Here is a 26328-nt window from a genome sequence, read left to right as displayed (position 1 = left end):
GAAGAAAACAAAGCCCTACTCTCTTGAAACCTCTAGTCAAAGCATGAAGATAACTCTGTTTAGGATAAAAAGAAAAGCTTCATCTCATTTTCTCTAAAATACACTCCTCAATCACTTACAAGAAGATGACACTCCAATTTCATGGGCTCTGTGGAGCCCAACTAGTCAGTTGGTGGCTCACCCATCTGGAGCACAGAATTATTCAGTGGACAAGACAGCCTGACTTAACAACTATAAAATTATGTGTCTTTCCAGACTTAGAAAGATGGTCTGCTTGTACCAGAAAATTCTTCACACATATGGCAATGATTTTTAATCCAAATAAGTTACAATTCTTTACTGATAATTTTAATAGTAGTACTGGTGGTAGTGATATTGGTGAGGATACCAATATTCACCACAATGACTCACATTTCTGAGGGCTTACCACTTTGCTAAAAAGCTTTATGGGCATCATCTCCTGTGATTATTCTCTCAAGTTCAGGGAGTTATTTTTCTCACTATCTCTGCTGGAGAAATAAAGAAGCTGAAGCCGAGAGAGGTTGAGAAATGTGTATAGAGCAACAGAGCAAACAGTGGAGCCAGGATTTGAACTCAGGTCTGTCTGCCGGCAGAACCTGAAATCATATTCACACCTTCCATCACCTGCTACACCAAAGGTGGTAGCATAGATAACTGAAAAGTCAAAAACAAACACCAACCAAACAAAACCTTTCTCTAGTACCTCTTTAAATATTGATATAATGTTGGAGGGCTTTTTAAAAAAAATTATTAATTTATTTTTTAAGATTCTATTTATTTTTTTTGTCAGAGAAAGAGCACAAGTATGGGGAACAGCAGGCAGACAGAGTAGCAAACTCCCAGCCCAGCAAGGAGCCTAATGTGGGATTCAAGACAAGGACACCAGGATCATGACCTGAGCCAAAGGCAGATGCTTAACCAACTAAGCCACCAAGCATCCCTTTATTTATTTATTTATTTAATTTGATTGAGGGAGAAGGAGAGGGAGAGAGAGTGTGTGTGAGCAGGTGCGCGGGGGAGAGAGAGGGAAATAATCTCAAGCAAACTGAACTGAATGCAGGGCCCCAAACAAGTCTTAATCTCACATCTCTGAGCTGAAACCAAGAGTCAGATGCTTAACCAACTGCGCCACCCAAGCCCCGTGATATATGAAATTTCCTTACTTCTTATAAAATGGATAACTAGTGGTGCTGAATTTTCATAGACATTTAAAACAATTACAGGTTTTTATCTATTCTGCAACCTAGAACAGTCCAAGTGTAATAGAACTGAGGTCATATTTTATGTATGACTCTAGTCTGACAGAGGCAGTCCAACCAATTGCCTACTGGGTAGTGATGTACAAGCATTCTGAAGACTATGGAAATATGTGTTAATACAATATTAAGCACAAATGTACGAGGGAAAAAATGAAGCTAAAATTCTTGATATTGTATATTAGAGATCATTGCACCAATACTTGAACTTCAGTCATTCCAAATAACTTGGTATTTGCATGGTTTCAGACTCTCACATCACCTTATTTCCTTGTGCAAAGCCAATTTTCAGTCATTGATGTTAAGCAATGTTTTGTAAGTCATAGGAAACTTCTTTTCCAGGATTGTTGATCTTCCCCTTCCATCATCAAAGCTACAGATTCACTTCATGAACATTTATTGAATTACTATGTACCAGGCACTGTCCTAGATGCTGGAGATTGAACAGCATGCAAAAGGGTAAAACAAACAGCTCAGCTTCAAATGGACAATGAAGAGAGAAGGAAAGAAATAACCATTTCTCAGCAACTTTTGTATTTAAATCACTGTGCCACATGCTTTACACATATATATCATTAATTTCTAAAAACAGGGGCACCTGGGTGGTTCAGTCGGTTGGGTGGCTGCCTTTGACTCAGGTCATAATCCCAGGGCCCCACATTGGGCTCCCTGCTCAGTGGGAAGCCTACTTCTCCCTCTCCTACTCCCCCCGCTTGTGTTCCTTCTCTTGCTGTGTCTCTCTCTGTCAAATAAATACATAAATCTTTTTTTTTTAATTTCTAAAAACAACCCTAAATGGTAGCTAGGATTATCTTCCACTCTAAAGATAAGGAGCTTCAAGTTTAGGCCCACATAATGTGTCTAACCCCACAGAATCAGAAAAAATGACCTCTTGATATGAACCCTTGCCTATCTAGCTACAAAGAATATTCCCTTTCCATGGTAGTTCCCTCTCTTTCAACTATGCCCTTTCTAGTTTCCATTCTGTCTGTCTGGATTTCTGGTTCTCAAACTCACCTTCCATCCTACAATTGCCATTAGAATAATGATCAATTTCTTCCCATGTATGTAAAGTGAGATTAATTACCACCCAAATGATCTCTTACTACATCATATGTGTTTACTCAACCATATCGATATATCCTTCTTTATATATATACACTCATTCCACAAATATTTGTTGGGTGACCAGTAAGTGTTATGAATATTTCTAGGCCAGAGAAAAATGCAATGGAGCTTATACACAAAGGAGAAGGGGGGAGGGGCACATAAAATAAAAGTTTCAAGAAGTGGAATATAATTTCACATAATATAAAGTGCTATGAAGCAAATTAAGCAGGGTATACATATACTATTTGTAAACATTGCATGTACAAAACACACATGCACATATTTATGTACATAAATATACTTCCCCAACAGAACATTTGGTTTAACTATACAATGTATAAGTACTGATAATTAATAACTAACTTTATTAAGGTCCTTAAAACTGTTTATTATACATTATTTTTCTACTATAATTGATTTTCTAGTTATCTGATAAATGGTAGATCTGTGTATACCCAAGGAATTAAATAAATATGCACACACACAAAAAAGTGCACATGTCCATTGAAAAGTGTTAATATTGATTTGCCAGTCTTACTCATGATACACAGCTTCTTTCTTTAAATAGCTCTTTTGGTGTTATACTTTGAAATATGTAAGATCTCTTCTGGGAAGACCCAAGCAAGTATCATACCTATCATCTGAACACACTTCTCATAAAGCATGAGGAAAAATTTAACAGTGCTATACTTGTGTCCACATCTATTAGTTAGACTAAAACCCATTGTGTGAAAATATGTAGTTAATGCAAGAGTGAAGTATAAAAACCAAGAATAAATTTAAAGATACAAAAAAAAAAAAGTGTGGACAGTTTTAACATATAAATTAAAACACAATTTGATTTAGAAAGACCATAGATAAGATAGTCTTTAAATCTTCCTGTTATTTAATAAAATATATTAAGGAAATTAAAATGCGTGTCATCCTACTTGTGTTTAATGTGGCATTAATTCACAAGTCATTGTTTGTTTGTTTTTAATAAGATAAAATAAGTTAAATGATCTTTTAAGGAGATATGTAATTAGGATTTTGATAATTAAACCTTAGATGGGGCATTCAGTATATGTATGCCCTAAATCCCAATAAATTATGCATGTCCAACTTTTAAAACTACATCTTAATTAGTAGCTTAAAATAAAGCTAATTTTGAAAACCAGGAAATTATTTTTTTAATTGTTTAAATTTTATCAATGAAAGTCAACCAAATATTCAATTTTCAATTATAAACGCCAATTATACAGAAAGGATTGTGAATTGCATACCATTTTACTTTTAAGTATTTTAGCAAATCCCTTTGCAAATTTCAACTCATATAGAGAGAGTTTATGTTAACTTAGTCACATGATTGCTTGCTTCTGCAGTTTGCTCTCTTTAGCCAATGAAGTGTGTCTCAACCTCATTTTCTTCCATTACTCCTTTTTACTTCTACTCTATTTTGAGGTACTACTGTTTATACCCACCTGTGATGGTTAATTTCATGTGTCAACTTGAATGGGCCATAAGATGGTCAGATGGTTGGCCAAAGCTTATTCTGAGTGTTACTGTAAAGGGTTTGGATGAGGTTAACATTTAAATCAATAGAGCCAGTAAAGCAGATTGCCTCTCTTAATGTGAGTGCATCTCATGCAATCAGTTGAAGATCTCAATAGAATAAGACCTTCTAGTAAGAGAATTCCTCCTCCCAGTAAGAGAATTCCTCCTGCTTAATTGCCTTTCAAATGGGACATTAGCTTATTTCTGTCTTCAGATTCATCCTGAAACCTTGGCTCTTCCTGCATCTCAGGCCTGCCAACGTTCAGACTATATCATCAGCTGCCCTGGGTCTCCAACTTACCAACTCACCCTGCAGATCTTGTGAGTGGTAACCCTTCTTAATTGCATAAGCCATCTCCTCATAATAAATCATATGTATATTATGATATAATAAATCATATATATAAATATATATATTCATTGCATTTCTGTGGTAGAACCCACTTGTATCTATCACCAAATATTTAGCAATTTCTTATCAATGCCACTATGTTCAGGAAGTTTTTCTCTATCCCTAATATTTTCTCACACTCATTCTGCCTGATAAAATCCTACATTCCTTAAGCCTCAGTTCAGAGGTCTCTTCTCTCCCATCAAGGTAGGACTTTTCCACACTTTGCAAACCCATGGCACGTTAGCACTGTTTTCTTTCATGTCGTACTTGTCTGTGGCTGGTCAGCTAAAAGAACATTGTTCTTCCAGGAAAATATCCTTTATAAGTACATCAAAAGTAAATAACCTAAGGGTGAGAATACATTGTCACAGCATAATACAGCAGTGATTATTTCTGACTGGGTGAAACCCAAAGAAAATCTTAGCTGTATGACCAAGGAAAAAAATCATTTCAAATTCTCTAGACCTTGGTTTCTTACATCAAAAATAAAAGACTTGGCTAGGTAAACACTAAATTCCCTTCCAGATCAACATTTCCACAGTGCCATTCATAGCCAATCGATAGTAAATACTCACATGACTTAATATTCATTTTAAAACGGTTAAAAATGATACAAAGTCAAAAGAAAAAAAATGTTCTCACTTAAATGCAATGATTCACAAGTGCACTCATTCTCTCTGAGCCCTTTAAGACATAATCCCAGTGTGGAAAAACTAGTGATAACAATTCAAAGAAAGCAGCATGCTTTCTTAGGGACAGAATGGTCCTTAAAAGACTGAGTACAATGAAACATGAAAAAGCCTCAGCTCACAAGTGCACTTTTCCCCAAATGTTATCAGTTTTCATGTCTCTCCTTAAAACAGTCTTCCATGGACCTGTGCACATGGGCTCCTGCCTTGATGAACACTAATATGTAAAGAACACTTATTTTTAAGTACTCAGGATCATACTACCAGCAGTCCGAAGTTTCTGTGGACTTACGTGGCTCTGCCCACTACCACCACTTTTCAGCAAGCAAATGGAGTACACAGGAAGGCTATATCATGTTGTTATCAATTTATTCCAACTACTCAACTATTTTATAAGCCTTTTCAAGTAATCTTCACTCAGTACCATAATTGTCAGCAAGTTTGTTCTGTGTTGGCCACCCTTCCTTTTGACTCAGTCTTTCATAAAAATCCTTTTGTGTGACAGTCAAGCAGCTGTGCTTTGTTCTTTAATGTTCCTAGCCTGGATCCCCAGCCGCGACCACTTTATAACATAAACAGCAAAGTACCATTTTCACAGCGGGGACAACTGTGTTCATCTTCAAAAAGAGGCATTAATAAAATGAGACTGTAATGAACATGCTAATTCTGATCACAAGGTACTGCACAATGGTGGAGAGAGTCGGCTGCCTTCTCCCTGAAAGATTGTAAAAGTTGTTTTTTTTTTTTTAACAACTGCTATAATGGCTTACATTTTTTTTTGGAAACTGACATATTATGCAAACATTTCTCTCCATTTCCCAATGAAATGCTTTCTCTGTCTCATCCAACTGCTCACTGTGTGTTTTACTACCTCAGTTACAGTCACCTTCAGTGAGCATATTTTTTCCATCTTTTGAGAACTGGCTTCTGAAACAGGCATGTCACTGAATCAAAGGAAGCTAGAGAGAAGAGGTCTCAGTGAACCCAGTCCAGTGCCTTTGCCTTCTCTGACCATGTAAAGATAAAAAAATAAAAATAATAATAGATGAAGAAGAAAGAGGAGAAGGAGGAAGAGAAAGAAAAAGATGAAGGAAGAGGAGGAGGAAATATGGAAGTTAACACATTTGCTTAAGACACTGTAGCTATTTTGGGACAGAGCCAGAGTTGGAACTCAAATTACCTGTGACTGAGACTTGGAAACTTTGTATATTGTCTTATGTCTTGATGGTGATCATTCATAAAATAGGATGCATCTGTGTGTGTGAAGTAAGCACAAGTACCATTTCATAAGATACATCTGCAAAACTAGGTAATTAAATTGTCTCATATTTAGTTATCTTTTTAGGCAATGATTTTACTTTATGTGTGTTCTATGAAAAAGCTAGTTTCCTGTCAGTAGGCGAGAGCAACAGTGTTATGTATTACACCCTGTTTTGTTGTGCTGGTGCTGGTAGTAGTTTTGAGGGCAGTGCTATTTGGGAATGGGAACGTCTCCAAGAATAGTCCACTAAGCTTTAAAAAATAATGTGTTACATGCTGTTTTAGATGACAGTAATACATGCACTTTCTGGATACTCTTTGAAAAGGATTTAAATTCAAGATACATGATATATAGTCAGACAATTAGAGGCAAAATTGGTAATATCTCAGTTTTCCCTGCCCAGTGGCTGGTACATGTAACTGAGAAAACCTTTTCAGCCCCGGTTATCATTATATACATTTATACTACAAGACTTCCCCTGACAAACACTGGTAAGAAATTATGACTGGTGAACCAAAGATTCAGAAAGAACTAAATCCATCGAGATAATGAGCCTCTTCTTGGAACACCCTATCTGGTCCTACTTGTGGCCTTGAAAACCTCATTTTTAGTCTAAAAACCTTCCAATTCTACAATCAGGCAAGTCTCAGCCCTTAATAACCTCTCGATGACATCCGAAGCCTTCACTTAAATTCTTACCAAGAGGGAAAAACATGTGCATGACAGACACACACATCAGCATCCTCAAGTACTGCAGAATAGGGGAGCTGCTTTTGCCTCTGTTTCCAAAGGCAGGGCAGCCTAAAAAATTAAAATATGACCAAGGGGCCATACATACAGCATTCAGCTCCCCATTCTCATACTGCTTCTTCTGTGAACTACAGTGCACAGGGTATGAGTGGTAATTGCCTAAATATCTCATTCCAGGGCATGTTCAGCCTGAGTTTGTAGTTATCCTTCCTTATGAAAACAGTTCTTCAGAGCAAGGGTAATTTGAAGCGAGCTACAGAGGGAAAGTTTCCCCTGAAATACTCCCTTTAATGCACATGGGTGGTCAGAGTATTATTTCACTGTCTTCTGCATGAGCCACACAGTTCAGATGTTTAAATCTCCAATTAATTAGGTTCTCTAGTAGCCTCTGTGAAATAAATTAGTGATATCCATCCAGGCCACTTAGACAAAACCCATCATGACAGTTGGCACATTTTTGGCATTGTCAGCAAAGTAGGGAAAAAAATAAATGACCCGTGTGGACAAAATGGGCATCTGACGAAGGCCACTAACTGAAAGTGTACATCACTATCAGCCAACTGCAGAGCACAGAGCTTGAGTATCTGCCAAGGTGATCTGCAAGTGCAAGTGAACTCAAAAACGGGCACAAAGCTCAACAAGTGTAGTATGAAACTCTTCACATTCATTTTAATTATCTGTACACTATGTTCATATTCTATGAATGTGATTTTATATTGGAATATTTTGCCAGACTATTATTAATAGAATTATACTTAGTTATTTAGAAATTTAAGACTACGAGGTAACCCTAGGGAAAAATGATAATTCCCAACCCATTTATTTCATTCCATAGGGATATATGAAAAGTATTCTAAGTTATGTTTAGACTACTTTTCCATTACCTAAAATACCTTTGGGTTTTTCTCATGAAACATTTCCAAAATTGCTAAACATAATCTTTAAAACAAAAGGTTTAATTATCTTTACTAGAATCATAAATTTTCATATAAGGTACTTATACATGACAGCTATTCACACAGAAAACCAAGATCATTTTAAAATGCTCACATGTATTTGTTTTATCGGGGAGCTTGTTGAATAAAAGTAGATGAGATGGTTCTCCCTAATCAGCTGGGAGGAAGGAAAACATAAATCTATGTGAAAGCCCAAGTAAAATGATATTTTCCTCGCAAGTTTTTGCTAATCTCTTCATCATTGCATAAAGATTAAATCAAGCCAAATGACTGTTACTGTTTCCTTTCAAGGGGAAAATTCAAGGAAATCAGAAGGTAAAGAAAAAAAAACGTTTTTGGTAGATTTTACTTTATTATACCTTTGTTATTACACTTCCTACATAACAGCATTAGTTCTAAACTAGGTAAAGAAATGAAGATTAAAATTTTAAAAGAAAATCAACAAATGAGTCTGAGTTTGTCTCAGGTGTGAACACCTGAAAAAATTTCTCTACAATTTCAGACCTGTTAAGTTTATGTGAACACATATGTGTATACTCATATATGTACATATATCTTGAAGTATGTGTTAGAGTCTTAATAAACATAGTCACTAAGAAGCTTCCCAGTTCTAAAATCTGACTTCTAACTCCCATCTGCTCTTTTTACCCCCCCAATATCTTATTCTTACCTGAGAGATTTTACTCTTTGTTACCTTTTCAAACCTGTATTTCTTTTTTTTTTGAAGATTTTATTCATTTATTTGGCAGAGAGAGAGAGAGAGCGCGCGCATGCGAGCACAGCAGAGGAAGAAGGAGAAGCAAGCTCCCCTCTGAGCAGGGAGCCCAGCTCAGGGCTATCTACCCAAGGACCCTGGGAGCATGACCAGGATCAAAGGCAGACACAATTATTTGTAGTTCACAAACTATGATTTCTACTCTCCTTGATTGGGTTTCCTGTTCTTCATGAGTGAGAGCTAGCTTTCATGCTTTAGAATTAGTAGTTATGAGCCCATCTGGGTATGAATGGCCTTATCTGGGGTTGTATATGCTGAATTGTGGGGAGATCTCTGTGGGGTGAGTACTTACATGGCTGCCTCTTCCACACTTCGTGAGAATCACTGTATCTGGCTGTTTTTTATGCCTGCTTCTAGTTCTATTACACCATAAAAGTGGAGCTAGAATTCTCACCTTTCTTCAGAAAGCTGGTCTAGCTTCTTACCTTCATTTTGTTTTATATAGGCCTATATGCTACTGCAGAGCTAAAACTCTGGCAGTTAAAACATATAGTCCTTTTGGTTATTATCTTGGGTTATGAGATTATAAATTATCTGTTCTCTGGAGATTCTTTCTTTGTTTTTAGCACCAGAAAACTTCTTTCTTATTTGCAAGCCTAATCAAGCATTTAGTTTTATTTTCAGATATTTTATCAACATCTCCATGAGTTTATAGGAGAATGAGAAGTTTGTGTGTAAACAACTTCTCAGAATGGACGGAATTGTAGCTCAAAGCTGACTTACTTGTTTTTAAGCATCATTCTGTTACATGCATTTAAAAGATCTATATCTAGTATAGATGGTCAGTATTTCTCCTGAGACTTAGTAAGATATTTATAACATTTGAGACTTATTATAAGATGTATAAGTAAATAATCTCACTTCCTAGGTTTCTTAGATTAATGAATTGATTTGGTAGTCAAAGATCCAGAAGGGAATGTTTTGATTTTATAAAACATACAAAGTAAATACATACCACAATGGGAAAAAATGGAGTGGAGAACAAATGTTCTTAATCCACGTTATATTCCTCTATGGTTATGCAATTTTGTTTTGTTTTATTTTGTTTTAAAGAATTTATTTATTTATTCGACAGACAGAGATCACAAGTAGGCAGAGAGGCAGGCAGAAAGAAAAAGGGGGAACCAGGCTCCCCGCCGAGCAGAGCCCAATGTAGGACTCGATCCCAGGACCCTGAGATCATGACCTGAGCAGAAGGCAGAGGCTTAAATCACTGAGTCACCCAGGCACTCAGTAATGCAATTTTGATCCCTTTTTTCCTTCCACTGCCCTTCATTTTATAAAAGCCTATTCTCATAAGTGGTGGAATCCAGCAAAATGAAGTTCAAAGCAAAACACAATGAACAAACAAATGAAAGTATGTGAGAGAGAGAAAGACATAAAGGCACAAGAGTGTTAGGAGATGTCAACTACTAGGGAAGCCAATTCAGGCAATATTCTTATCTCTTCACAAAACGTTGATGCAGAGATGCACAACATTCTCTAGTACTAATGTTCTAAAGAAATTCTAGAAAGTAGACCCACTGTACTAGAGATTTGGCAAGTCATCTCGTACTTTGGTCAAACTGCATAAGCCACATAGCAGGAAACACAGCAGGGGGCACACTGTTTCCACTCACTTTGCATTAACAGATGTTCAAGAAATATAAAAGACTGAAATAAAAATATATTTTTTGACATAAAGACATAAGGTACCTTTGTTTTTCTCAATAGCTCCATTTATGAGGAACTAATCTTTAGGCAGAAAATGTTCCCTTAATTTTGCAAACATCAGTGTCAGTTGTGGTAATCTGTAAAAAGTACTGGCCAACCTTGGTACAAAGAATCCATACAGAAGCAATGCTAACTTGAAAAGACAGCATGTCCTATTTCCTTTCTAGGTACTCTACCAAAAATCATAATGGTATTTTGCATTGGAAATCAGTATTTCTCTTTTTTTTTTTTTCCCCCTGGATAGCATTCTTCAAGAATCATGAGAAGAGGCATGCACTCCCTGTCTAAATGTTTCACCCTTATAAACATTGCATTTAAATTCATTACCCATTTAAGTGTCATAAAAACTCTAGGCACTTTAGTGGTCCCTCAAAAGAACACCAGGGATACAGAATTTCAACAATAACACAAGGAACAACCTTGTACTTGAGTACTTACCACGCAAAACTGTGAGTCTGGTGGATACACTTATTTCTCCCACGTTATTTGAGGCCACACATTCATAAATGGCCTCATCCCGTGGAGTCCGTAAGGGTTGTATTCTGAGAACTGATCCAGATCCATCATCAAACTCTATTACCTATTAGAGGAAACAATAGCTGTCACAGGTGTTGTTACAATTGTCTTCCTCTCAGCTAAACCTTAATACAGTGGTGAACCAGTCTTTTGGCTCAGACTAAAAACGGCAGCATTTTCAGACTGAATTTTGATACATAGTAGTAAAATGGAAAAACTGGTCTAATTTAACTAATCTCCTGAACAAAGGGAAAGGCATGTAGCTACAGATGCAAAGTCTACTGAAAAACATTCATGGTATACTCGTGAAAATATTCTAGTATGTATATGTAGGACAATTTGTTCCTGTTAATTTTGCAAGAGACTTGTTGCTATGAGAGATAACCTTCTCAAAGGTTATCTTCTGTCTCTCACAGCATGTATGCTTATGTGGACCTACTCAATAATTGGACTATAAGGTGGAGATATAATGTATACCACCACAGACAGCTCTTCTGGCTTAAAGTATTTCATGCTGAAAAGTACGGAGAAGCAAACCATGAAGAGAAACTGCATAAATCTAATATTTAGGCAGCCAATGAGATGGTTTCCACAACCCAAGAGACTGATGGCATGCATTAATTTTGCTATAAATCATTCCAGTATTTGTTCTAGCTTAGCGTTTTCTGCATTTTTAGGGCATTTTTGCTGTAAAATGGAGGCTTGCTTCACCGGGCAGAAAATTAATGTTCTAAAGAATAAGACTGAATTCACTATCTTTATGGACTACACTCTGAAGCAGTTTAGCAATCCCAGATATTTGTCAGCTAATTCAAGTACTACTTCAAAAAAATGATAATGATGATGATGAGGAGATTCATAAATATGGGGACAAAACTGTGGAGTTTTCTGCTTGTCTTTTCTGTAACTATGCTGTGTCCTTCCAGCTGCCCACTGAGGGGCTGTGCTTTCCAGTTTGGGTGAGGGTTTTTTTTTTTCATTTCCCTGTGACTAATAAATAGTTCCATGTGCCTAAATTATGAATTGAGAATGCTTTGTAAATACATTTATTGAGGTGTTTAATCCCCAATTTTGTGTGTAAATGTGCTTATGTCAACATACAGAAGAAAGATCAAATATTTTTAAAATATACCTACTTCAGGTCCTTTCTGTGTTCTGTTTTCAATTCAGAGATATCCAAAATGTCCCACTTCCCAATATGCCACAATTTATTTTCATTTCTATCAAGCACATATTTTAGAAAGAATCCACCATGCATGTTGTGAAAAAAACTTTCATAGTTAACTAGAATCTTTGACAAGTATGCCATAATTGAACATATATATACATTTCTATATTTTTGTAAACATTTAATTTATAAACTTTAAACATTTTTATGTTTATAAACCAGAAAGCATAGCACCTCAGTGGCCAGCTGAAAGAACACAGCCTAGTTTTAGAAAAGACTGGGAGAGGACACCACAGTTTCATCCCCATATTTATTAATCTCATCATCATCACCATTATCATTTTTTGAAGTAGTACTTGAATTAGTTGACAACATTTATATATATTTATAAACACATATAAATAAACATATATTTCTAAATATAAATACATATATAAAATGTATTACATATATTACATATAATACATCTCATGGCTTAATGTAGAGAAAGGTTTAAATATCCTTAATGCCATCTTAAATTTTGATTTTTTCCAGTTTTATTAAGAAATTATTGGCAAACATCACTGTAAAAAGTTTAAGACATATAATGTGATGGTCTGATTTACATGTATTTTGAAATGACTATTACAGTAGGTTTAATTAACATCCATCATCTCTTCCTGCGATGAGAAGGCTTAGAACCTACTCCCTTAACAACAGACTATTATGTGTCACTATAGGTTTATATTTCTGAACTATTTCCTAGTGTAGACCTATCCTTTTTCAACAAACACTATGCTACACAATACATGCCAATGTTGTGATTTCCAATTGAAAATCTTATTTAATACCCGGTATTGATTGTGCCCTATTTACTCTAAGCAGACATTATAATTGCCACTGGAGATAGAACAAACAAAATCATTCTCACTTAGGGCTCTCATAGGCTTTATAAACTAGCAAAACAAAAATACATACATACTATTACAGATTTTAAAGATTATCAACCCAAGACTCAAAACTATTTGATATACACGCTTCATGTAAAAATAACTAATTTTCCTTGGCTGTGTTTATATGATTCTCATTCAGACTTATGCAATGAGTAGAGCTCATGCTTTGAAACATTTGCTATTATAATTTAATCTTTGTTATACTGTCACCAGCAAGTATGATGTCAAAATCCTCTTTGATTAATAAAATTCAAATTCATTTAAACTAAAAGAGATGTATACTACAGATCACACACACATCATTTTCTACATGATAGAGGAAATACTTCTCAGTGATTAAGGTTTTTTTTAATGTTTAATCACTGTAAGTATTTGATGTCAAACAAACATAATTTTAAATTTATCATTTGTAAATTAAAGTCTACATTTAAATTTCTACCAGTGTAATTAATTATACCCTTTAAAAAGGGAGTTGGACTTTTTTTGCTCTGTGAAAACTGGTAAAAATGGGTAAAATCAAAAATGTTCTAAATTTTGTACTTGTATTTCTTTTGACCAGAAATTGCCTTTATTTGCCAAACTACAAACTAGGCTATGAAGTATGTCAGAAACTCAGTTAAGAGAAAGTGAGTTTTACACTTTGGGGAAGTTTAGAGGTCTTTCTATCCTTTAAGAATAAGCTGTTTTCGTCAGGTCTTAAATTCAGGCATGTTATTGTGTGCTGCTTCCAACTTTTCTCTGCATATCATTATCTATTTTTCTCCTCCAAAACGAGCAAATTTCTGAACCCTTAGTCTCCCTAAAAACATTCAAAATAATATCTGAATTATGCTTCATCATCTTCAAGTCACTGAGCTTTCTTGAGTAATTTGTTCAAAGGTTTAAATGCCATTTCATCCTGGGTATGTTCTTTCAGAGCCATGCTTAGGCCAACATTTGAGTTAATGTCCCATTTTAGTTCATGGTACTTGTAAAACACAGCTGTGAGATTCAGTGGACAACTTCATTTGCTGCCCAGTACCCATTCCCCTTCTTCCCTGTAACAGGAACCTGAATCCGATATGGGAAAACACTGCTTCCCCACTCCAGGCCATCGGATTGGATGGAGCTAACTTCCTTCCCAGAACAGAGGTAGAGTCTGATTAACCTAAATTAGTTGGTCTGTACCATCCAGTTGTCCATATACACTAGTCCAGGGACAAGTAAGTAACTCAGTGAGACCTGGGAGCATAGGGAGCTTACACTCCCCTTCTAGCCTCCATTGTGGGAGGATGTGAGACTCACATACTGAAATCTTACAGGGAAACAGTCTGAGGATGAGGCTAATAGACGCATCCCAAGAACCCTGAGCCTGGTACCATCTAATACAAAGTTAGTCACCTGAACCCACAAATTCCTTTTTAAAAAGCCATTTAGAACTAAGTTTCCCAACACAAGCAACAAAAAGAAGGCCATGTCTCAGTGATTATCACACTTCATATCACAGTAAAATAAGCAAGTGATATACAAACCAAAGATAGAGCAGATACACTTCTCCCCCAGAGAAACAGAACAATGGACCTAATACCTCAAATCTCTGATTGCTGACTTTCTTTCCTTTTTTATTCCAGACAATTTTAGGTCTTGGGTCTCCTGTAGCTTGGCAAATGAAAGAGGCAACTCCACCAGAGACCCCTGTCTGGTCAACAGGAGTTCTTGTAAACCTTGGAGGTGCTGAAATAAAAAGAAATAAATATCAAAATTAGATGGAAAATTGAAAGACAGAGTATTACCCCACTGCCATCACTTTTCCCATAGCCCTCAACCCCACTGAGACCAATACATACATATATATATGCACACACCAAGATCACAAAATTAGAAAAGCACCTTTTAGTTTTAAGGGTAGTTTAAAGGGGAGGGAGGTAACTTTCTGGTCAAGATATCTGCTAGTGTTTTTATTGCTGAAATCTGTATTAAGGCAGAGATCCAATAACATCCGAAAAGCAACATCACACATTAATTTTTATTACCAATATAAAAAAAATCCAATTTGTCCTCTGTAACAAAATGAGCTCATCAATCAAAGTGAGTAAAATTTTAGCTCTTTGCTTTGATGCCATTATCAGGGCACTGCCAGAAAGCAGCACTGCCACTGCTAAGCCATTAGAATTAGTGACATTTAAGAGAAATTCTAGAAAATTTTAAAAGAGACAAGAAATACAGCCCTGAATTATAAGGTTTGGCAAGAAACAGAAATAGGGAAAACTAGCAAAGTGACTCCTTAACCTAAATATTGTGCTCTGCCTTAATTGAAACTTAAGTTCCTAATTTGCATAGAAGATGAGTCAAGAAGCCTCCAAAGTCTGAGGCAGGGGGGTGGAGGGGGTAGAGAGGGGAGCGTGTTAGGGAGGGTGGAAGAAGAAAAGGAATTCCTTTTAAAAAAATAAGTAGACTTTAAGATTCCTAAAGATGAAAGGTTAGAAGTTAAAGAGTTTTTAAATGTTCTCTACTTCCTTAAAATATTCCTAACATTCACCCTCTCTCTTTAAAACCTACTTATCATCCAGCTTGCATTTCCAGATCTAGAAATCTATTATATGAGAATTAAATAAAATGAAGATAGGTACTTATGCACAAAGATATCTATTACGCCATTTATTTAGCAAAGACTATATGTACCCTAAATATGAAATAAAACTGGAATTGACAGTAAAATGAACTATGACATGATGATAGAACATCATACAAATATAGCCAATGTTATATGGATAAAAGTTTTAGAATATGACATGAGAAATACTTGCAATTCAATAATAAGCCACAAAAGTATCATACACACATTTAAATGAGGGGTATCAGATAATAAAGAAAAATGTAGCCCCCAAAAGGATGGAACAAAATGTGCAAAAACACCAATGGTGGTTTGGCAGATGTATATTCATAATTTTTCCTACTTCTTTACATTTTTCTCATACCCTTGAGTTTTTGCAGTTATGTTGCGATTAATTTTTTTTAATTCAAAAGCATCTTACTTTTTCATTCCATTTTTTTTATCCCTATTAGAAATTTCCACCCCTACTGTTTTTCATTTAAATGCTATTGAAAAATGGTTTTAAACAACAGTAGCTATAATTTATTTTGAAAATAATCCTTATATTTTAAGAAAGAAGAAGTTCATCACTCTTTGCTCATTATCATATTTTCTCTGCCTTGTTTTCATGTTTCCCACATGATGCTTCTGCTGACATAAAATATCTCACTTTCCTGTTTCTGTTTCTCTCTTTTTTAAATATTTAATTAAATAATTTATTTGAGAGAGGGAGAGAGTAAGCTCATGTGGAGAGAGAGCACATGGGTGGGTAGGAGTAGAAGGAGAGGGAGAGAGAGAGAATCTCAAGCAGTCTCCATGTTGAGCACAGAGTCTGGCACTGGGCTCAATCTCATGACTCTAAGACCATGACCTGAACTGAAACCAAGAGTAGGATACTCAACCAATTGAGCCAGCCAGGTATTCCCTAGCTTTCCTATTTCTTAACTGTAAAAATATGAAATGTAAAATTATTTTCAGAGATGCTTTCCAGTTTAAATTTTTCTAGCTTAGTGTATTATCTCCACGATGAGAGAAACAAGGGTGGGGAGAGGCATCTTTGCAATGTTCTTGCTGGAAAATGAGCCCCCACCTCATCAGCAAATTCCACTTGGTGATAGTAGAACTAGTGGGAACACAGGTCCCTCCCTGCCTGTTCAGGAATACTAGGAAAGAAAGCAGGCTCCCACAGCCCTGCTCGATATCACATCCTGCAACATCTCTGGGTAGCAGTACAAACTAAATGATTACCAGAACTGCTGGAAGTACTTAACATGATCTGAAATGACTAACAGTGAGAAGAATAAAAAACACTGTACACTGATATCACTTTTCTGGAAACAAACAAACAAAAATGATATAAGAAGTGTTTATGCTTTTCATTCTGCTGTTGCAAACAATGCAAATTGATAATAACCACACACTTGTCAACATCTAATATAGAAATTAAAATCATGCAATTAAAATTCCTAGAGAATTTCCCTGGAAAAGTAAAATGTATTGCATTGCTTGTTAAATGTTACAATACTGTCATTTTTGGAACCTTCCTCTTCAAAGTACATAGCTTAAAAATTGTTAACTCTGAATGAAAATGAATTTTAACAACCTGTTTTCTCCTTTAAGTTCTGTTTGGAAATTTCTTGCAAGAATGTGTGAATGAGGTTAAAGGGCTATGGTATAAAATGACTATGTACTAACCAGAAATTAAATAAATCTAGAATATAGGATATTCTTCTTGCACCAGGTTTGCTTTATTTGTTTGTTTAAGGGATGGTATCGTACTTCTCATCACAAAAAAAAAAAAAAAAAAAGGGAACTTGGGAGGTTCTGACAATCTACAATCAGGAGGCAATGACTACTAGAAAAAGTGTTTCTTAAATCCTGATGAGTGGGGACACTAAGTAGTCAGATTACTATTAAACAGGACATCTGACTTCTTAATATAAAACATATAAAACACAGAAGTCAGATTCCCCATATTCTCAGTGAATATGAGGTGAGGTGACTACCATTCCCTTATTCAAATGTATTTCTGGCTTTTCTGATCCTACCTAAAATCCTTCTGCTAATATCCACAAATATTCAAATCTGCTAGTGTTATGACCACTGGATGCTATTATAAAGATTTCATTTTTAGAGATGAGGTCAAGTAATGAAATTAACCTATTGAATTGTGGAAAATTTACTAAAATAACCAGTTAGAATCTGCTTCAGATATGGGACTGTTTTCTTAAGTCCTACTAAATACCACTTTAGTGACTCAGTATTCTTCTAAAAAAAAAGTACTGAACAGGGTCCTTAAATGTATTATTTGTAAGCAAGAAATGGAATTGATCATAGTACATTTAAAAAAAAAAAGGTATATCAAGTGCATGTACACACAGCTTTTTTTTTTTTAATACAAAAGATATTAGCCTTCACAGACAAGAGAGTCATGATTTTTTATGGGATTTGATATCAATTTTTTCTACATGTACTCACGAAATCTAAACCAGAAAAGGATAAATGCCATCACTCTATGATACAAAGTTTAGTTTCTAGATAATTTACTAAAATCCCTTCAGTGAGCGAGACTATTGCATAAATAATCATCTTGGCTGGTCAAACTCTAAGACTGATGCTGTCAATGCAAGGCAGCCAGCCAAAGAAAAGAAATGAGAAAGAGAGAAGACCAAACTTAATAACTCCAACAAACGCTTGAGGCAAGTAAAAATGTTTATTCTCAGAGGGGTATAATAATACATAGCACCACTTCCTCCTCTCTACCATCTCAGCTACTAAAAGAATGAAATGAATCCTCTGCCTTCTTTTGTCATGGATATTACCTAAATTTAAGAGAGGCTTTGAAGATAGGAAGAGAAGAGAATTCACATAAAAGCGTAAAACAAAGATTTCTACTAAAAAGCCATGCAATATGACTGCCTCAGGTCTGAGTAACCAAAATCCCCGTGTTTATCCCATGAGATATACCAAATATTGCAGTTGGTTTAACAAAAACACACAAACACATAAATAAATAAATAGACAAATAAATAAATATCAAGAGCTTAAAGATGGAGAGAAACACATCAAACCCAGTTCGGAGGCATGAGTCCTTTTTATAGCTGACTGCCATCACTATCCACCTAAAGCTTCCCACCCTGTGCTTTGCAAATGCGTTTCTGCTCAAGCTGGTTTTGACAAGTGAGTAGTACGACCTTTCATTAAACTAATGCTGGATACTGTAGAGGTCAAATTACTGTTAGACCTAGAAAGTCTATTTTCTAAATGGAAACAGAAAAGCTAAACATGTGTATGAGTCAGAACAGAGGCATGACTGATATTCCAGAACATGTCTGCCATGCTCACTTGCTGTTTTCAAAGACCGCATTTTCAGGATCCAGACGCTAGCTCTGGGAATCTGGTGGATTATTCTTCCCTACACGGCACAAGAGGAGTCACAACCACTCATTGATTTTTCTTCGGGGTTAGTTTGTTTCTTTAAATATAACAAATGCACAGTACCTTTGCATCTAATGATCGTAATACTTTGATGCCCTATCAGGTTTCAAGTTGCTAGACTCTCTGAGACAAGGAGATAAGCCCAATGAACAGTTATTGTTATTGAATTAAGGGGATAGATCCTACCTAGACCAGCAAGCTGCCTTTGGCCATCCTTAACAAAGTGCTCCATCAAGGACAAATTCTCCCCTTAGTACACTATATTAGGTAGAGCTAGACATTAATGGGGGAGAACCCTTGAAGTCTACTAGTAACATCCATACATGAAACGAATTTATGAGAAATTCTTAAAGGTTAAGAAGACAACTCAGATTTGCAGTAACTTGATTGGCCAACAGAGAATCACTTAAAACCAAATCACAAAAATGACTGCACACTACAAAAGTGAAAGGAAGAAATGAGAATGCCATTTGTCTAATTTAATTCTAATGAATAAGCCACTTCTGTAGACATCAAGGAAATATGACGAATGAGGAACAAAACTAACAGCATGTAACTAATTGGCTTTGTTTCTTTCAGCTGATTAACATTTCCTTAAATAGAGAGTTCTGTTTTTAAAGGGGTATTTGTCATAATAATGTACTTAAAATCTTGAAAGGGGAAGGTTAATGATGCTGTTTAATGATACTAAGGGAGAGGATGAGGGAATGTTCCATAGGAATATGTAGGTATTTCTGTCCTTAAGAATCTGCTTCCTCCCAAAAAGATATCTGTAGAATTTATGAGACTGTCAACTGAAACCATTCCCATTTTTTCTTTCTCTCGAAGTATCAGGAAGGGAAGCTCAGGAAATAAAGAGCATAGTAGGAGTCAGGGGTTGTTTTAAGGATAATGGCCAGGTCTGAAGGTATACAAGCTATTGGGGTTTTACAGTCCCTTCCTGCCACGGCACACTCATTACCACTGCCCCAAACACAAAGAATGGCTAGAGTTTAGTGGATGATGAATTCTGTTGTGATTCATTTGATCTCTACTGGGCAGGAGTGGAGGGAGGAAAGAATGCCTGAGATACCAGCAAAACCAAAGTGGCTCATGAAAAGAAAAGAGGGAGGTCTTAAAGATGACGCATGACTGTATGGGAGGCAGAAGTGTGGCACGCACACCAGGCTGGAGTGGTTTCTATGGCAGATGTTCTACATAAACTGGGGCCAGTGAGGATATCTATCTGATCACGTGGGATCTGAACAGGGTCATGTCTGATATCCATGGCCAGCATAGACCTTCAATGACAAAGAGACTTCTTCTGAGTCACGAAGGATGCTGTGGTCCAATCTTATAGCCTTAAAATTTGACTTAAGAAGCACTATACTTCAAAATGGGATAAAGAAATACCTAATCTTTAGTGAATACCACACAGTGGATTAAATGTTCTATGTATCTCATGTGCAATGTTTTCCATAGTCCTGCAAGATAATAGCATTACTCTTATTTTATAGAATTATAGAAAAATTTACAGTATTGTAAAGATTTGGAAAGAAAGAAGGAAAGAGAGAGAAAAGGGAAAAAGAAAGGAAGGAAGGCTCTCTGAGGTTATGAGTGAGTCATGGACTTTTGATCTAATTGTGAAGCCCCAATATTCCTATTGTGTCAAAATAGAAAATAGGAAGTTATAATGACACTGCATAGACAAAATGGTATAACTCAATTTATGGTATATTTTCAAACTGTTTTGGTTAACTATTAAATATATACTGACTGTTTTCTTGAGGGTTTGGCAAGCACTTTGTGCTGGATTACAGCAATTACTTTTCCCTTATTAAGTGAAAAAACTCAGTCAGAGGCCATACTGAAATTATTCTTCTAATTTCCAGGAGCCAATTTGAATCAGGGATAAATGAACTATGATGCCTGGTCAACAGACAAAACTGATGACACAAAATACATAAACAGGTCATATAAGTTCCAGGGTTAGTATGCTAGAACACTTCTGTGTTATTCAGAGAATGCATTAAATTTGTTCATAGTAGATAAAGACAAATACCCCACAGATGTTCTTGATATCAATTTCCCCTTTTCCTTTCCAAAGCATTTCAATGACATATTGTAGGTATGTCTACATCATTAATTGTATTGAGCCTTAACTCTCCATTCTTTGAAAATGACTCGAAAGCAGTCCTCCTTTGGGTAGACAGATGTCTGTGCCTCTGTATAATTACCGATATTCAAGTTGACAAAGAATTGATATATACATTGACAGAAAGGAGAAAGAAAAGGATGGGGAAGGAAAAAGGGAAGGAGGATAAGAAGAAGAAATTTGATTTTATGGAATGACATCTCCCATTTGAACTTATCCTCAATGTCAAATCCTCATTTCTCACTGCTTGAAAGATTGCCTAGCAGCATTCCAAAATCATTACTGTGGAAACACACCATGCCATCTGCCTTCCCAATCCTCCTCCTCTTACTGTTTCCACTTCTATTTGTGGCACTTCCATCCTTCCAAGCACCCAACCTTGCAGCCCCGACCTCTTCTTTGTCTTCTTCTCCTCCACCTGCTACCACACAATTATTCAGTCCTATAGATTCTGCTTCTACTACGTCTCACTTCTCTTTTTCTCATATCCAATAACAACAACTATGATTCTCCTGCGATGATAGACTTTAGAATCCCTTGGGAGCCTTAAACAACAACAATGACAAAGGCTATAGGTGCAGAGACTCCACTTCAGACCAATTCAAATAGAAAATCAGTGGGTAGGGATGGGTAATTCATTTCCAGAGGACTCCAGTGTCCAGCCAAGTTTGAGGATCACTTAACAATATCATAGTATTTGAACTCTCCCATATGGTCATCCTCACTTCGGGTATATATTGCTACAATCAATATTACACATTATCGATGACCCTTCTTTTCCCTTCCCATTTTCTTCTTTGGGGTTTTTTAAAATGCATCTATGATTAAAGCTCTTCTCCACTCAAAAGAAATATAAACATAAGTTGAGTTTTAATAGTTTGCAACTGTCAAATAAGCCCAGAAATTTTGTTTGGCCCTTAAGACCTTTCCAAGCTGCTGCTAACCTATTTTTCCCAAATATGTTTTTACCTTTGCTCATCAAGCACCTAAAGTCCCCTGCCTCAGTATCCTAGTATATGCTATTTCCTGCACAAAATGATTTCTCCCCTATTTTTGGAATTTATAGAAGCTTTCCATTTCCAACTCTATTAAATACCTTAAAGCCTTCTTTGAGCCTCCCATGTAGATGAAATCTACTCTTTTTTTTTTTTAATCTCTTATTGTATCTCTTATATCTTTTTGCATCTCATGCATGAGTTAAAACAGTCCATATTTTATTATAGCTATTTTATGCTCATGTATTTCTCTCCCTTCACATTAACTGAAGTACTACACCCCCCTAACCCTTGGCTATACACTTTTGAGTATTTCATATGGATAATAATATTGTAAACACGATTATTGTGCTTCTATTTGAATTGCTTGTTTATAACATCAATTAGTTGCAGAATGCAAACTTTCTGTAATACACACTGACACTGTAAAACACCGATATGACATGGTGGGAGACTGACAGAACCAATCAGGTCCTACGTTGGCAAAATGTAGAATAACCAAATCACACAGTCATGTGTCTGCCTTAGGACTGAATTCAGATGAACTATAACAATGCTATGAATCTCAAGCTCTTTTATGAATTCACTCCACCTCATTCTGATCACATTCTTATCCTTCTCTCTGCCTCTTTGTGTGCATTTCATTTTTAAGTAAAACGACCTTAAACATTATACATAATAGTATACTCATTATACATATATTAGAAAATATAAATAAATTAAAAAGAAATTTTAAAACATCTTAATGGTTATCACCTTGATGAATAGGTTTTAAAATTACTCTATGACCATTTAATATTTAATAATTTTTACATAAGAGAGATTATACTATACTATTATTTTATAGTCTACATTTTGCTTAAAATATATTTTACATATCCTTTTGTCAATCAGTATTTAATTGAATATATTTTTTACATTAGAAAACATCTAGATCATGTTTCAATTTACTATTAAATATTTAGGTTGTTCTTAATTTTTCAGTATTATAAATTTCTTTTTATTTATTTAACAGACATAGAGAAAGATAGCAAGAGAGGGAACACAAGCAGTGGAAGTGGGAGAGGGAGAAAAAGGCTTTCCGCTGAGCTGGGAAGCCCGATGCGGGGCTCAACCCCAGGACTCTGGGATCATGACCTGAGCCAAAAGCAGATACCTAATGACTGAGCCACCCTCCTATAAAAAATATTTCAATTATTATTCTTATAATTACATCCTTGCACATATATGTAATCCCTATATGTGATTCATTCTTACATGTAAAATTTCAATGCATATGATACATTCTTTATGTAAAACTGTTGGATCAAAAATTTTATTTTTAAGACACTTTATAAATTTTTAAAATAACACATAAATTCAAGGGAAAAATATACATCAGAGTATCCAATTACCAGACTACTGATAAAGCTGAAAATTATTACTTTATCATTGGCTAAATTTTTATCCTTTTGTGCTAAACAGGAGAGACAAAGGTAGAGTTGAAAGTGACTGCTACTGAGGAGAAAGCTGGAAAATCTACTTTCTCAAAAAAGAATCCTCTTCAAAAAGTTCTCCAACACTGCCTTTTCCATTTCTCCTTAGCACAACAGAATGTAAGGTAAATAAATGCTCAGTGGTGAACACTTACAGACCAATGAAAAAAGAGGAAAAAGATGAAGAAAAAATATTTACAAAACAGAATTATCAAGAATAGTATTTAAATGCAATAGAAAATAATTTTTCAATTTTAAAACACTCAAGTTCATCTTATTCTTTCCAGTTTTGTTTTTTTTTTTTAACTCTTGTGGAGAGGAGATTACATATGAACTAGGCTGTTTATAGCAGTTAAATAAATTTCTAGCATGTCTTATGTCAAGATATATTAATACCTGGTCATAAAACACTTGTTTGACAGCAGTAAAAGTTGTATGGCCTCACCACTGTACCTTTTTTTGTTGTTGTTGTTAAACATACAGCCATGGGGCATTATGACCAAAACAAACAATCCCCGGCATTCACCGTGTCTGGACCATAAAACTTCTCTAAACTATTGACAAGCTTAGTAAGACCAGCCATCTGTTTTGGTGTAAGACACTCACAGTAACCACTGGTTTAGTGACATAAATTTCAGAAAGGCTGCTAGAGGTCTTGAATCACTCTTAGATACAATCTGTAAAGCCATTTTTACCATTCCCTATGCTAGAGTCATGCATTCTTAATGAAAACATGTTATCGGCAGCACCATTTAGATATTTACTCAACATTTTCCACTTTAAGCCCCCGAGTTTGCTTACTACCTACTTATGCATTCAAAATACACAGACCGCACATCCGTTTTCGCTCAAGAGTGATAAAGGCCTTTATGCTGAAACAGATGAAAAGTCATGCAATCTCCCAGGCTCATTCAGTAAAGATGTAGGCAAATGACACAATATTTATTGGCTTTTTTCATATTCCCTCTAAATAGTAATATACTCACAAGGATATTTAACACAGACACTGTATTTGACAAAAAAAAAAAGAAACTACACCGACCCTTCAGCGTCTTTTTATAGAAATAGTTTTCAAAGCAGATTCATTTACATCATTCACTGCTAATTTACTCATTAATCATAATTTATCACATCAGATGTGCTGATCATCATTAAAAGTAATCATTTATTCTTCATTCTAACCTGCTGCTTATCATGTACCTGCAAATTGGATCACACAGGAAAGGTAATTGGCTTATTTGAAAAGGAGCATGAACACAGATATAATTGAAGTGGCAAAGAAAGAAAAACAGAAGATAAAACAATACCGTCATTGGCATTTCCTCCTCTCCACCCTGCGCCCAATTCTTCCCCAACTTCATGTTACCAAACTCTAGAATATGGATGTTATTACTTCCCTTCTAAGAAACTCCCAATATATCAATTACATAAATTATGTTTTATTATTGCTTCAGAGGAACTAGAATGGCATGCTGTGCTGGCTTCACTTTAGTACCCGTAGCAAGCTAGTGCCACAAAGAGAAGATCAAAGCACTGTAAGTGCTTTGAGCCAATAGGAGGTACTGCTTGTAACTCCTACCTTCCAACCCAAGTGAGGTGTTGCCACAACTGCCAAAAGCCTGGGTCATTTCTTGGAAGATACATCCATCTTCCAGGAATAAAGGGACTGCAAGTTTTCATAGATCACTTTCAAGTGATCAAGTTTTCATTGATCACTTTCAAACTGGTAAATTAGCAAAGTACTTTGGAAAATTAAAAGTGACTAAAATATTCCCAAGTAACTCCAACATGGGAGGGGTGTGTATACTTGCATATGCCCACACAGAACTTCAGTAAGTAGTAAAGCAGATCACAAAATAATGTTCAAATGTATTTTCTGGAGAAATTTAGAATCAGTTTCATAAGAAAACCTTGTTATTAGACAAAAGAGCATCTCTACACATACTGTTCTGAGATGTTACAAAAATGATCTGTCAAAAAGAGAATATTGGAAAAATAAACTGCCTGAGTTTTTATAACACAGGAAATATTAATTATAAAATATAGGTTTATTATAAATAGGATAGCATTTCCTAAAGAAAGTCCATAATCAATATTATCTTCAAAATGAATAATATGATTTTAAAATGCTTCCAATAAAGAAATATTTAAAAATTTCATTATTTAAAAATATTTCCCTGGTACTCCATGTTTTATTTTAGGGTATATTACCATTTGTTAAGAAGTAAATACATAAACAATGAATAAACAATAGAAAAAATAAAATGCAAAATAGAAAAAAAAGACTTTCCTATACAACGTCATTTTACAGCAAAATGATTTTAAAAATACATATGAAAAATGGCCAGCTTATTTATATTTAGATCAATACTTTGCTAGAGATCATAATACTCTAAGTTTCTAAGGCTTATGTCATAGTTTCATTCTGTGTAACACCTAGCATATTGCAGGCATTCAAAACCTTTTTTAAAAAGGCACAATTACTTTGGTCATATGGATATTTTATGTGTGAGTCTGTGTCCTTCCAAATATTTTCCACTAAGTTGAGATTTTATTTTTAAATTCACTTCTCTGTAGACGCAAAGCCAAAAAGGTATTTGGCAGCAATTTGCAGGATTCCAAATATTCTTATTCAGTATT

The 26328-nt window shown here is 35.4% G+C and overlaps 1 protein-coding gene across 46 annotated transcripts in view; it reads right to left on the bottom strand.

Moving 5' to 3' along the window:
- PTPRD (protein tyrosine phosphatase receptor type D) overlaps positions 1-26328 on the bottom strand; it is a 2277302-nt gene that overhangs the window by 297174 nt on the left and 1953800 nt on the right. For all 46 annotated transcript variants that reach the window (XM_045069786.1, XM_045069815.1, XM_045069785.1 and 43 more), the window contains 2 exons: positions 14642-14787; positions 10897-11038 (listed from right to left, as the gene is read on the bottom strand). In XM_045069786.1, the coding sequence (XP_044925721.1) occupies positions 10897-11038; positions 14642-14787 (288 nt within the window). The remainder of the gene's footprint in view (positions 1-10896; positions 11039-14641; positions 14788-26328) is intronic.

This window comes from Mustela putorius, unplaced genomic scaffold (assembly GCF_011764305.1).
Source record: "Mustela putorius furo isolate JIRA1106 unplaced genomic scaffold, ASM1176430v1.1 tig00003944_pilon_pilon_pilon, whole genome shotgun sequence".
Taxonomy (NCBI): Eukaryota; Metazoa; Chordata; class Mammalia; order Carnivora; family Mustelidae; genus Mustela; species Mustela putorius.
This window is presented reverse-complemented; position numbering and strand designations above follow the sequence as displayed.